Here is a 14,102-nt window from a genome sequence, read left to right as displayed (position 1 = left end):
TTGTGTGGTAAATACTGATTTAGATGTATCCCATTCTGTATTGAGGAATAGATTGAGTTTGTGTTAATTCTGAAAAATTGGCTTCTCCATTTTCATAAATAATTTATTAGATGTTGATTGTTGTTGTTGTTGTTGTTGTTGTAGGGCTTGAACTGAGGGCCTGGGTGCTGTCCCTTAGCGTTTTTGCTCAAGGCTAGCACTCTACCACTTTGAGCCACAGTGCCACTTCTAGATTTTTGGTGGTGAACTGGAGATAAGAGTCTTACAGACTTTTCCTGCCTTGACTGGCTTTTTTTTTTTTAAAAAACAAAAAAATCTTTATTTCATTTTTGTGGACTGGCTTTGAACTTTGATCCTTAGATCTCAGCCTTGTGAGTAACTAGGATTACATGAGCCACTGACGCCTGGCTGATGTTGATATTTTGATTGCTTGTTTATAAAAACCTTTTGTGAGGGTTTATAACAGGGCTGTATTTTCTCTGGCCTCTTTAGGTTGGTGAGGCTTTTTAATCTACTGATCAGATAGATGGAGACAGTAGGGAAGGAAAATCAATTTTGGTGTGAGTTTGTGTTTTTAGTATAATGGTGGTTGGTTAGGCCTTAGCACAGTCTATGGTCTTTCCATGGACTGTGGCATTTGCTATTCCATTCAGCCGTGTTTTACTGAAAAAGCATCTTTGGGACTTTTTCCTTCCTACTTTGATGACCTGCTATTTTAGATAAAAAATAAGTTTGTTGGGACAGTGGGGATTGTTACATGGGCCACAATCAGGACTACAGCTAGAATGCTGTGGTCAGCTGCCTTTAGGGAGCTGCTCCTTGCTAGTAGACATTTTGTGTTTTTACCTTATCTTTGAATCTGACGGTTTCTTTTTCTTCTGATTTTCATTTGTGGAAAGAGTATTAACTTTTTTTGTGTGTGTAGCTTACTTGGAGAATATTGCTTTCATCTTAGAAGTAGAATCCCCTATATATTCTAGGTTTACAGTAAAAAAAAATTGTTGACAATGTATGAATGAACAAATGAATAAATGGATGAGTGAATTTTTGAGTGCCTTAATTGCAGTTGTGTCCCAGAACCACCTTGGTTAGACATATTGTGGTGATGGCTTGGGCATTTCTTGATACCAATTAAGATGAACAGATGTAAATATTTTGTGAACATTGCTTCCATTTGGTAAATGGCACGAGTCTTTTATCCTATACGGTTATCAAATAATGAGACAGTGTGTCTTCTGTCTTAGAAACTCAGCTCTTCCTGCTGCTTAAATGTTTGACACTAGCTTGCATTATACTGGCTATTTTATGAGTTTCCTGGTCTAGATGCCCCATTAAATATGTTAGATACACACTTTATCTGGACATTAAAAATGTTTTGTACTGACCGTTTCTGTATACATCTTTTGGTGCCATTTCTCTTGTATAAGTACAAGCCTACTTTCTGCATATGTAGATAGACTTCAGTTAAAGAATCACTGAAGCTGGATGCTGGAGGCTCATGCCTGTAATCCTAGCTACTCAGGAGGCTGAGATCTGAGGATTGTGGTTCAAAGCCAGCCTGGGCAGGAAAGTCCATGAGACCCTTATCTCCAATAAACTACCAGAAAACTGGAACTAGAGCTGTGGCTTAAAGGGTAGTGCTTGGCCTTGAGCTGAAGAGCTGAGGGACAGTACCCAGGCCCAGAGTTCAAGCCCCACAACTGACAAAAAAAACTTTTTTAAAAGAATAATTGAATAAATTGACTTTGAGCACTTGCTTCAGGCCCTTAGAAAGCTGCAGAAACACAATAATTAATGGGACAGTATGTTAGGTGCTTCAGGATGGTAGGGAGCAAATCCTTCTGCTGATATTAGGAAAGGTATGAGGTCTGTGCCCAGGAGGAGGAGTAGGTATTTGCCTAGAAAGTGCTGGAATGGGGTACACTTCAGATGGATTATCATGTGTAAAAACTGCTGAAGAACAAAGATCAAGTAGTGGATTATTCTCTTAAACATTACTTTTACAGGTTTGATTGAATTTTTGGTGGAAACTATTCTAGTTTTATGAACATGTCTTCAGTCTCTCCATTATGATTGTTATATAAATACTTATTTTCTCCATTATTCCTAGTTGAATCAGTTTGTCTACATTTTGGGGACTAGATAACATACCATTTGTGTGTGTGCGTGCGTGTACGTGTGCACATGCCTGTCCTGGGGCTGAACTCAGTCCCTGGTTATTATTCCTGAGCTTCTCTTGCTCAAGGCCAGCACTCTACCAGTTGAGCCACAGCTTCACTTTTGGCTTTTTTGATAGTAAATTGGAGATAAAAGCCTCATAGACTTCCTTGCCTGAGCTGGCTTCAAACCTTGAGCCTTAGATCTCAACCTCTTGAGTAGCTAGGATTCCAGGTGTGAGCCACTGGTACCTTACTTATCGCTAGCATATTTTAATGATATTCCCCATGTGAGCTGACTTCTTTCTTTTGAAGTAAAGGAAAAGGAGTGTCTCTTCACAGATATTAGTTACAGCTTTCTGTTTATTGTGTATTTTGTGCCAGAAATTTTATGTACTGTCTACTTTCCCTTCCCCAAATTCTGTGAGATAGGCATTATTTATCCTTCTTGCCCTGTGAGAAAGCTGAGCTGATAGTGAGGAACCCACCATCCAAGGTAAAAATTAAAAAATACTTAAAAAAATAATTACAGGGATGGGAAGAAAGCCCAGAGCTGTCTTACTCCCACGCCTGCAGCTTTTCTACTGAAAGCACCCTTAGTAAACTAACACAACCAACAATTTGGCCACTGTGACAGGACAGGAAAATAAGCTTGCAAAAACAGGGAGCATGTGTTGAGAGTAGCAGAGGTTAAGATTTGACCCAAGGAATGGATGAAGCTAACTTTTGTAGTTCCATGCATTGACTTAAAGGGTGATCAGGCACGGGGAGCCTGTGGAGGGCTGGGATAGCAGAGCGACATGCATACTGGCAGGCTGTTTCACATGGAGTGTTGAAAGGAAGAGTGGACTAAGTAAATAATACTTAGCATTTAGGACATTTAGAGATTTAGAGTAGTGTAGACTAAAATTGCACAGTCATGAACAAATATCTCTTTAAGGTCAAAGATTAGCAGGTAAAAGTTAGCACAGTAGAGAAGGAAGTGATTGATTTTGCCTCTGGTAACATTTCAAGGACTCAGATATTGATGTCCATGAGTATTTTTGTCTGGTGGTACTCTGAGGAGTCCATGCCTTGGCAAAGGTTTTATAGGGCCCTTATGGGAAAATCCCTGAGGTAAGACAGAAGGTTTACTCAGGGATACCACTCTGAAGCTTAGCTTGGTGCCAGTGTTTTATCAACATCTTTCAGGTCATGAGACAGGAAGTTTCAGAAGGTGAAGGTGAATTGCCTTGTTAGAAGGCTAGCTGTTTCCTCCTTTTGCCCCAGTGGAGTGGAGGGGGAAGGCCCAGGAGATGTCCTGAGGCCTGCTTAGAGTTGACTCAACATGAGGCAGAACTATTCTAGAGCCTTTTCTCCTTTGTTAATCATTTCTGTGGAACCTTGCTGGCTTTTCCCTCTTGGTGGTTCAAATGTGACATTTATAAGGATGATTTATTATAATTTAGTTCCTGCAGCTTTATAAAATTACAGTTCTGTGAAAAGGTTCCCCTTCGTTCAGTCTGTGGGACAATCAACATTATTCCTTCTCTTTTTAGCTTTTTTTAAAAGCCCCCCATAGCTCATCTGAGTAAAAGGAACTGAGGTACTTTCCATAAAGAGGGAGATGGGTGAGTCACTCCCCTGCAGATTCTGCTGCCAGCTTGCTCTCACCTTACCTCTTGCACAGTTCAGTGCTTAGCTTGTCATTCAGATGTGCTTTTTCTACAAGTTCAGCTTTGATGCTTTGTGAGCATCAGCATTGAGCAACTCCCTGGATAGAGATAAAAGTTTATGTTCCATTTGCCCCCCTAAGGCAGTGAGTGTCTTACCAAGTAGAGAACACTAGTCAACAGAAGTGTCCTCTTTGCCCTTATTTTTAAGACTGGCCACTTGAACTTTCTTCACTTTTGGCTTATTCTCAGGTTTTTTGCTCCATTCTCCAGGGAAAGAGTAGTCTGTTACGAAATGTTTACAGCCTTGTTGGCAACTTGATTTTGGCCCCCCCAATACATAAAAATGATTGGGTTTACCAACTTAATTCTTTTGGTTCTATATCACAGAGTATATAATATCTAGATGAAAACACATCATACAGCAAGTTGTGGTGGCGACAAGTACTAGCTAGAAACTAAAGAGCTTCTCTGAAAAAGCAATCTGTATTTGCAAATATCAGAGAAAAAGACTTTTCTGTGGAGGCTGTGCATCTGTGATGCATGATACAAAGGATGCTCCCCTTCTCTCTGCTTATTCATTCTTTTTTTTTTTTTTTTTTTTTTTTTACAGGCTCAGATTTCTAGAATTCTGTTAAGAAAAAAGGCCCGTCAGAGGTTGATAGCATTTCATCCATCCACATAGTGGGTCAGGAGACGGTGATGCTTGATTCTAACTAGAAAGCTCAGTTTAGGCAATATGTTGTTAATATTCACAGCAGACATATACCTCTGTTTTGTAACTAAACCCATCTTTTTATGTAAACTAAACAGTTAAATAGAATGAAAGATTAAAAATGTCTCTAATAATGCCAGGTGTGGTGGCTCATGCCTGTAATCTTAGCTACTTAGGAGGCTGAGATCTGAGGATCATGGTTCAAAGCCAGCCGGGGCAGGAAAGGCTGTGAGGCACTTATCTCCAATAAACCACTAGAAAACCAGAAGTGGCGCTTGTGGCTCAAGTGGTAGAGCGCTAGCCTTGAGCTGAAGAGCTGAGGGATAGCCCCCAGGCTCAGAGTTCAACTCCCACAACTGACCAAAAAAAAAAAAAAAGTCTCTAATAAATACATCCTTGGACAGTGCCTCTGCTCCTAACAACCTCAGTCATTGTATTTATCATGTACCCTGCCTACTTAAGGTACTCCCTTCCCTTTTACTCCTCCTCTAAGTATTTCTTGAATTAGGACTTTGGTTCCTAATCTTCTTTTGTTGTGCAAGCTGCAGAAATGCCAGTGTTTTTTGTTGTTGTTGTTGTTTTTTTCCTGAAGACTCCTCTATCTCCTGATTGCCCTTTATTTTTGTAGGTTGTGGGGCTTGAACTCTGGGCCTGGTTACTGTCCCTCAGCTCTTCAGCTCAAGGCTAGCACTCCACCACTTAAGCCACAGCAGCACTTTCAGTTTTGTGGTGGTTTATTAGAGATAAGAGTCTCACGGACTTACTTGCCCGGGCTGGCTTTGAACTGAAGTCCTCCGATTTCAGCCTCCTAGGTAGCTAGGATTACAGGCGTGAGCCACCAGCATCTGGCTTCTGATTGCCCTTTCAGCGATGTGAATTACAGAAAATTGCTGTGGTGCAAGGAGGGTGTCAGACAGTGATTAAACCCTCACATGTCAGTCACACCTGATAGAAGAACCTACCACCGGCACAGAGCGGGCTGGCTCAATATTCTGACTTAAGGATTGTGAATTAAAGGGTAAAAATGTGTGTGAAGCTTGTGTTTTCTGTCAGATTGCTTCATTCTGAGTCCTTCAGGCCTCTGAGCAGGGCTTGGGTCTCTGAACATGAACCATAAAAACATGAGTTGTTGCTTTTTGTGATGCTAGAATGTAAGTAATCCCTATAAGCAGATGAGAACAAAGTGGGAGAGACTGAGTAGCTCCAACCAAGTTTCATTTATTAGTTTCTCTTGGTCTGCAGAATGCTGAGAGAGTAATTACATTCAAATGGCAATTTGTTGTAGTTGTTGTTGCTTGTTTTTGTTTTTGTTTTTAGCTCTATGTGGTCCTGTGTTCTTAACCTATTTAAATTGTTCGGTGGTTTCAGAAAGTATTATTCCTGTTTAGGTATGGTACTTCAGGCTAGGTAGGGTGAAATTTTTGTCTTAGTGTATTTGTCTCTCATAACAAAATGCCTGAGTCTGGGTGATTTATAAAGAGCAAATGCATTTTTCATGGTTCTGGAGACAAGTGTAAAATCAAGCCTTTTGCTAATTTGGTGTCTATTTAGGGCTGTGTCTCTGCTTCTAAATGGTCCCTTGTTGCTTTATCCTTTGGAAAAGAGGAGCTCTATGTCTTTGTAGTAGAAGAGCAGAAGATAGAGTATATTTTCTACAGATATGAAATATAGCTGAACATTTAAAACTTGATTTCTAGATAAAGCATCTTGACCAAACTTCTTTCTTCCCATCTTCTGCTCTTATGCTTCCTGTGTGTGGCTGAGCGTGAAAAGGGGTAGACACGTCTCTCATTCTTTACTTGGGGTGCTGGATCCTTCATGTTAATTGAACAAAGATCATGAAGAGTCAATACTGTGGGTATTGAAGACACCATTAATGGCTCCTTACCTTTTTTTTTCTTTAGGTACGGAACCCTGGTACTTTTATTTGATTAATGGATTTCTGAATTTCAATGTAGCCTTTGCTTTGGCTCTTCTGGTCTTACCACTGACTTCTCTTATGGAATACCTGCTGCAGAGGTTTCACGGTGAGTAACTCAAAAGATGGTGTTTGGGGAGGAAAAAGCCAACTAGTAAGATATGCCAGTACATGAACAAGAATTATTCTCCATTTTCTTTCTATAGAAATGGTTGGCTCTGCTGACTTTTTCAGTCTGTATTTATAGGTTATTTGGACTTATCTGAAGATTTGGTTAGTTTTATATTTCTTCAAGAGAGGAAGTTATTATAATTTACACAATCATCCAGGAAAGCAAACATATTTATAAAATCTTAAAACGACAAGCCTGTACAAGTCTTCAGTCTTGTAAAGAAGTATGATAATCCATGCTAGAGGCAAACATGCTTTGAGAAATTATTCCAACTAAGAATTTGAAAACAAACACATAGGAATTCCTTGAAATGGATAGTGAAATAGGGAGAAGCTCTGAATTTCCTAAGAAACACGAGTCTTCTCCGGGTGCCATTTGTTTGGTTTCCTGTGGAAGGTTTGGTGTGTCATTTGTTTTACTTGCTCTGTTCTGTACTGCACAGCTGGTGTTTTCTCAAGTTGTCGTGGCTCTGGTGCCTACTGTTTCTTGAATGGAAGACAGATTTGAGCAGAATTCATATGGGCTTTGGAAAGATTTAACTTCAGACTTGTCAATCTGATTTGGATGCCATATGATTGATTCCTGTCCAGCCTACCCTCAGTTCTGCTTTTATTGTTCATGGTTCATAGGGGAGTTTTCTTTGTTAAATGTTAAAATCTTAATTTTTTTTTTGTTTAGGACTCTTGTTTTAACATAAGCATATTTCCATTATTCTAACAAAATTAACCCTTTAAAATAATCTAATACCTGTCGAAAATCAGATTTTCTATATTGTGTGGAAAAGCAGGACATAATCATGATGTTAATTTTTTTTTGCCCCTCTTGGGACTTGAACTCAGCCTGGATGCTGTCCCTGAGCCTCTTTGTGCTTAAGGCTAGTGCTCTACCACTTGAGCCACAGTACCACTTGCAGCTTTTTTTTTTTTAAAGTAGTTTATTGGAGGTAAAAGAGTCTCATGGGGATTTCTGCCCAGGCTGGCTTTGAACTGTGATTCTCTCTCAGCCTCCTGAGTACCTAGGATTACAGGTATGAGCCACTGTCACCCTTCTGATGTTGCATTTTTTAAAGCTTTGTATGATGCCTCTTGTTTTATTTTTCTTCTAAAGATTTTTAAGCCAGATATTCATCTTACCTAGTGTCCTGCATTTTAGATTCAGCTATTTTCTCTCTTGAGGCAACTAATTCCTCTATCCCTTGTATTCTCCTCTCCTCTCCTTTCCTTTCCCTTCTTTCCTGTTTTTTGTTGTTTGTTTTTTGTTGTTGTTTTTTTTTTGTTGTTGTTTTTTGTTGTTGTTTTTTTTTCTTAAGTGCTGCATTTTGGACTTTGGGCCTTGCCCTTGCTAAGCAGTTACTCTACCTCTGGGTCTTTTTGCTTTATTTATTTTGCAAATTGGGTCTCAAATTTATGACCAGGCTGGCCTAGCCCTCAGTCCTCCTACATACCCTCTCCACATAGGATGGCAGGTGTGAACCATCTTATCCAGCTTTATTTGGTTGAGGTGAGGGTCTCACAAACCTTGCCCAGTCTGGCTCAAATTGCAATCCTTCTGATCTCTTTTTCTTGGTTAGCTAGGCTTGCAAATGTGAGCCTCTCTACCTGGCTAACCTCTTGTTTGCTTGCTTGCTTGCTTGCTTCCTTCCTTCCTTCCCCCCTCCCCTCTCTCTCTTTCTTTCTCTTTCTTTCTCTCTCTTTTATCTCTTTTTCTCTCTCTCTCTCTCTTTCTTTCTTTCTTTCTTTCTTTCTTTCTTTCTTTCTTTCTTTCTTTCTTTCTTTCTTTCTTTCTTTCTTTCTTTCTTTCTTTCTTTCTCTCTCCCCCCTCACCCACGCCTCTGTCTTTTTCCTGCAAAAAGCTTTGTTTTCATTTGGTCCAAGGCTTGGGAAAGACTTCAGGATGGTTAGTTAGGAAGCCCAGAGGCTAGAAGGAGAGACTCTCATGGAAACACTAATGTCAAGTTAGGCAGTGATGGCCCTCAAAGGCTGCTTGACTCTGGGGTCTTCTAGTCCTTGAGGGTGAGATGTTTGAAGAGATATTCGCCTAGTCTAGCCCGAGGGGCTGCCAGCCTGTAGAGGTTGGTTAGATGACCACTCATCTTCTTGATGAGCTTCACCTATTCATCTAGGAAGTAGTTCTCCAGGAAGTCACAGAGATGGGGGTCTATGCCAGCAGAACCCAAGACATGAAGATCCAAAATGGCTTGGTTCAGGTTCTCCAGGGCCAGGGCAGCTTCCATGACTTCCACAGCTTTACCCCACTCAATCTTGAGAAGGCTTTTGTACATCCTGGAGCAGCGCATGGCCACCATGCTGGTCTGCATCTTCAGGGGACAGTGGGTGCCCTCTCACTTCTCTGCCAACTTGCAGAAGAAGTGTCCCACACTGTCCAGAGCCAACATTGTGGCGATTGAAATAGTAGCCCAGAGAGAATTACGTGTAGGAGGCCTGCAAATGCAAATTGACCAGCAGCAGATGGCAGCCTCCACCACAGTGGAATAATTCTGATGAATCTGCAAGGTCATGGCTAGCCATCGATCCAGAGCTAATCACAAAAAAAGATGGAGTTGGTTGGAGACTGGCAAGAAGATAAGGGTCAGTGGAGAGGAGATTCAGAGGCAGTTGGTGATGGAAAACAAACACTGTTGAAGCAAGACACAGACCAGTGGGACTGGCACCTGCTTTTCCTCCTTTGTATTCCTTAAGGATTACTTTTTCTTGATAGTGCTGAACCACAATTTAACCCTGCATACTGTAGACATGGGGGACACCAGGGGGCACTGTGCTCCCACCCTTAGACAGCATTTTTCATACACTTTTGTTTTCACTAATGTAAGCACAGTAGGAGATGCCTTCACTGTGTGTTGTAGTTATCACTCAGTGCTCCTGTACCTAACCACAGGAACTTTCCAGCAGTGCTTGGATTTCATTGTTATTCTTTTCATTCTTTTCTATGCTTTAAGCACATTTTGTTTTGAGATTCAGAATGGATAGGTATTAAGAAGAGAAAACTTTTTTTTTTAATTTTAATTTTAATTTTAATTTTTTGTGAACACACTGTACAGAGGGGTTACAATTACATGGGCAGGTTAATGCGTACATTTCTTAACAAGCATTGCAGCCTCCTCCTTTGTTTACCCTTCACATCCCTTCCCAGCCTCCCCCAAGAACAGAAAACTTAATAAGCCTACTTCTTTGAAATGGTCTTATATTTAACTTGAAATAAATGGCTACCAGGCTTGGGGAAACATACCTGTAACCTCAGCACCCAGGAGAGTGAGATAGGAGGATCATGAGCTCCAGGCTAGATGTGACATAATGAAACCCTATCTCAAAAAGCAAAACTTAGCAGGGTGCTGGTGGCTCATGCCTGCAATCCTAGCTGCTCAGGAGGCTGAGATCTGAGAATCACAGTTCAAAACCAGTCCGGGCAAGAAAGTCCGTGAGACTTATCTCCAATAAACCACTAGAAAACCAGAAGTGGTACTGTGGCTCAAGTATAGTAGAGTGCTCGCCTTGAGCTGAAGAGCGCAAGGACAGCACCCAAGCCCCAGGACCAACAAAAAAAAGAAAAAAAAGAAAAAGAAAAAAAGCAAAACTTAACAAAATACCCCACCCCAACCAAAATATTCCTAAACTAAAACAAACTGATTTGTAGCTTGATGAAAAGTGTTTGAGAATCCAACTTTTTCTTCTTTTGATCTATGTCTAATGGGTATACAGATAAAAGGATTAATGCTTAAACAGAACACAGGAATTAAGACCCAGGGAATGGGTTTATGTTATGTTTTTGGTTACCCTCAGGAATCTTTAATCTCATGGAAGGACTGTAGGAAGAGAAGGCCTTTCCTTTTTTTTAATCAAACGTAGTATATTTACTAAGTTCTGTTTTATGGCTTTCATATATGTCTGGCCAAATCCAGTATTGTGCCTCCCTTTAAATTTTGGATCTCTTGGATTGTCTAGAAGGTACACTATTTCTTGTCTTGGTTACATTGGAGAAAGTGTGAACACAACTTGAAACATGATATGGGATACATTATAGTGGTCTCCCAAGTTTAAGATCAAGAGAACATTGAGGTCGGACACCTTGTATTTTGTAGAATGGCAACTTCTTTGTACAACTACTTAAAGATAATAATAATAATAAATGTTAAAAAGAAAAAAAAAGAGAACATTGAGGGCTAGGAATGTGGCTTAGTGGTAGAGTGCTTGCCTAACATGCATGAAGCCGTGGGTTTGATTCCCCAGTACCACATAAACAGAAAAGGCCTGAAGTGACACTGTGGCTCAAGTGGTAGAGTGCTAGCCTTGAGCATAAGAAGCTCAGGAACAATGCCCAGGTGCTTAGTTCAAGCCCCAGGTCGGGGGGGGGGGGGGGGAGAACATTGAAATTAAGTATGCTGTTTTATTCTAATGTGATAAAAGGTGGATATTTTTCTGTGTCTTGCAGTGCAGAATTTAGGCCATCCATATTGGCTTACCTTGGCTCCAATGTATATTTGGTTTATAATTTTCTTCATCCAGCCTCACAAAGAGGAGCGATTTCTTTTCCCTGTCTATCCACTTATATGTCTCTGTGGTGCTGTGGCTCTTTCTGCACTTCAGGTGAGTTTCAGGGAAACATATGTGTTCATTCTCTTATACTTACTACATAACTTGCTCACAAAGCTTAAAGGCAAATTACAGTGTGTGTCCACCCATGATAGTTTGCCTATAACATTAAGCCTGATTCAGATCATATTGTTAAAGTTTTATGTGTTACAAAGCTGTTTATCATACTTTATTTGCTTATATTTGTGTAGTAGTTTGTCTCTTAACAATAGTAATCTGGTTGCTAGTAAAGATGTATTTTTTTGTCTATTCACTAATTTATTAGCTCCATAGATTTTACTGAATAGCTAATGAGAATGAAGTACTCTTTTAAGTATCAAGAGCAATGCAGCCAGGCCATTGTTGGCTTGTGCCTGTAATGGTATTTACTTAAGAGGCTGAGATTTGAGGATCACGGTTCAAAGCCAGCCTTGGCAGCAAAGTTTGTGAGACTCTTATCATCAATAAACTACCAGAAAAGCTGGAAGTGGTACTGTGGCTCAAGTGATAGAGTGCTAGCTTTCAGCAAAAAAGGAGCTTAGGAACAGGGCCCAGGCTCTGAGTTCAAGTCCCAGGACTGGCACTTAAAAAAAGAAGAATACAAACATGAGCAAAACCTAAAGTTTTGTCCTTAAGGAGTTCAAAGAAAGACCAGCAGGCAAATATTTAGACTCAAGGCATGGAAATCACTTTACCTTATACAAATGCCTTCATAGTATCATGTATTTTAATACTGGATCTTAGGCAGGACATACATTAATTTTAAACATAAGACATTGACTGGGCTGGGAAGGTGGCTCAGTGGTAGAGCGCTTGCCTTGCATGCATGAGTCCCTGGGTTCGATTCCTCAGCACCACATAAGCAAAAGAAAAAAGCCAGAAGTGGCGCTGTGGCTCAAGTGGTAGAATGCTAGCCTTGAGCTGAAGAGCTACAGGACAGCACCCAGGCCAAGAGTTCAGGCCCCACGACCAGACCCCCCCCAAGAAAAAGACATTGACTTTTTGAAAGTTATTTACTCAGATATAAAAATAAAACACAGTAATAGGAGGTAATATTTGTTATGTACCATATGTTAATAATTCTCACTGTTATAATGGGACTGTAATTATGCTCATTTATTTTTTGAACTTTTTGTTATAAAAGTGATATACAGAGAGGTTACAGTTATATGTCAGGTAATGAATGCATTTCTTTTTGAATAGTGTCATCTCTTCCCTCATTTTCCCAGAGTTTTTCTTCCTGACCCCCATCCCTAGTTATACTGAGAAAAATGAGACAGAAAGGTTAAGTAACTTGCCTGAGATGATAGACCCAAGACGTGATGATAAAGGTGCATTTTCAGTTCACCATATGGACCACCTGATGGTGGCCCTGAGTGGAGCTAACAGCATGTGAGCTCTTCAGCTACCAGATCAGAGTAAAACATGTTAAGACTTTGGCATTCCATTAGACAGCAGTGGGGGACTTTTTGTAATCTTGGGTTAAAACCTGTCCAAGTTGACTCCCTGGCAGTTAATCTTACCCATGTTTTTACATTTCTGTGTATGGCCCAGACATCTTGGGACTCTTTCTTGTCCTCTGTTACCTCTTGATTGACAGGGAACAATTAATAGGATGGATTTTGTTCTTATTTATTGAGAAAGAATTCACAAACCTTATAGTTCTGTACATCTGTTTAAGTCAATTTTTTTTAGCATCTTCACATGTATGTATGCAGCTGTCAGCACAGTCAATTTTAGAGCACTTTAATATTTAACTTAATATTATGTCATTCATAATATGCAGATATGTGTTGCCATATCTGTGCCCATTATTTTAGTAGCAGTATATGTTTGTTCTACTTAGATTCCCAAGATGGACTGAGGATATAGCTCAGAGATAGAGTTCAAAGTTACCATGAGTGCTCTGGGCTTAATCCCTAGCACTGCTGGTATTGTGGTGAGGTAGGGAAGATGGTGGCTCCAAGCATATACATATATGTTTTATAATAATCATCTGGTTTGTTACATAGTTTATTGATAATTACCAGTATTTTTCTAGACATCTATGAAAGGAATCCTTTTTTTCTTATTGTTTGGTCATAAGCCATTTTGTTGACACTAAAAGCTTTGTGGAAACTTGTCAGTAGGGAAAATAAAGGTTAATACCTGTATCAAAAAGTCAAAATACCTTATATATCAAACGAAACTACTAAAAAGCATTTTTGCTGAATTACTAAAAGAGTAAGTTATTGGGACTTTAAAATAATCCTGTGAAGCAAGTAAAAGTACATTCTTGGCAAGTTGGCTGGCTGGGCTGACCTCCAGATAGTGCAGGGGACTTGGCTTTGATCTTAGGATTTGGGCAAGTGCCTGCATCTGCTCAGACCCCTCTGTTTCTATTGCATTTGGGTTTCTGTGAGAGCTCATGATTATATGTATTCTGCAGAGTGTATCGTCTCTTTTGTCAATACAGTTGTCTCTCCTTCTAGAAATGCTACCACTTTGTGTTTCAGCAATACCGCCTGGAGCACTACACTGTGACATCAAGTTGGTTGGCGTTAGGCACGGTCTTCCTGTTTGGTCTCCTGTCTTTCTCTCGCTCCGTGGCACTGTTCAGAGGTAGATGCAATGACCACTGACGAGGCATTTCACTTCAGGGTTCGCTTGTTGCAGAATGGTTTAACTTAACACTGGGAAGGGGCCTTTCCTAAAGAGAGGGCATGTGTACTGCACAGTGGCTGGGGTATGACTTCTGAACCTCAGACTTAAAAAGGATATTGACAGTTCTTTTTTAGTGTAGTTACACATTTTTTCCTCTATTGTTTTCCTCCTTTACTTTTAAGGGCTGCTGCTGAAGCTTAAACTTAGGTTGCTAATTGGGACAAGTTATGTTTGGCAAAACAGGGTCTCTGCTGCAGCCA

At 40.2% G+C, this 14,102-nt stretch overlaps 1 protein-coding gene across 1 annotated transcript in view; it reads left to right on the top strand.

The window, feature by feature from the left end:
- Positions 1 to 6,427: 6,427 nt before the first annotated feature.
- Positions 6,428 to 14,102, top strand: part of LOC138804517 (alpha-1,2-mannosyltransferase ALG9-like) — a gene marked incomplete at both ends in the record, with an annotated part of 9,292 nt that continues 1,617 nt past the window's right edge. The window contains 3 exons of the mRNA XM_069988818.1: positions 6,428 to 6,550; positions 11,060 to 11,214; positions 13,671 to 13,800. Coding sequence (XP_069844919.1) covers positions 6,428 to 6,550; positions 11,060 to 11,214; positions 13,671 to 13,800 — 408 coding nt within the window. The remainder of the gene's footprint in view (positions 6,551 to 11,059; positions 11,215 to 13,670; positions 13,801 to 14,102) is intronic.

This window comes from Dipodomys merriami, unplaced genomic scaffold (assembly GCF_024711535.1).
Source record: "Dipodomys merriami isolate MVZ:Mamm:240054 unplaced genomic scaffold, mDipMer1.0.p SCAF_3677, whole genome shotgun sequence".
Classification (NCBI taxonomy): domain Eukaryota; kingdom Metazoa; phylum Chordata; class Mammalia; order Rodentia; family Heteromyidae; genus Dipodomys; species Dipodomys merriami.
Note: the sequence above shows the minus strand (reverse complement) of the source record. Positions and strands in the feature narration are given on the sequence as shown.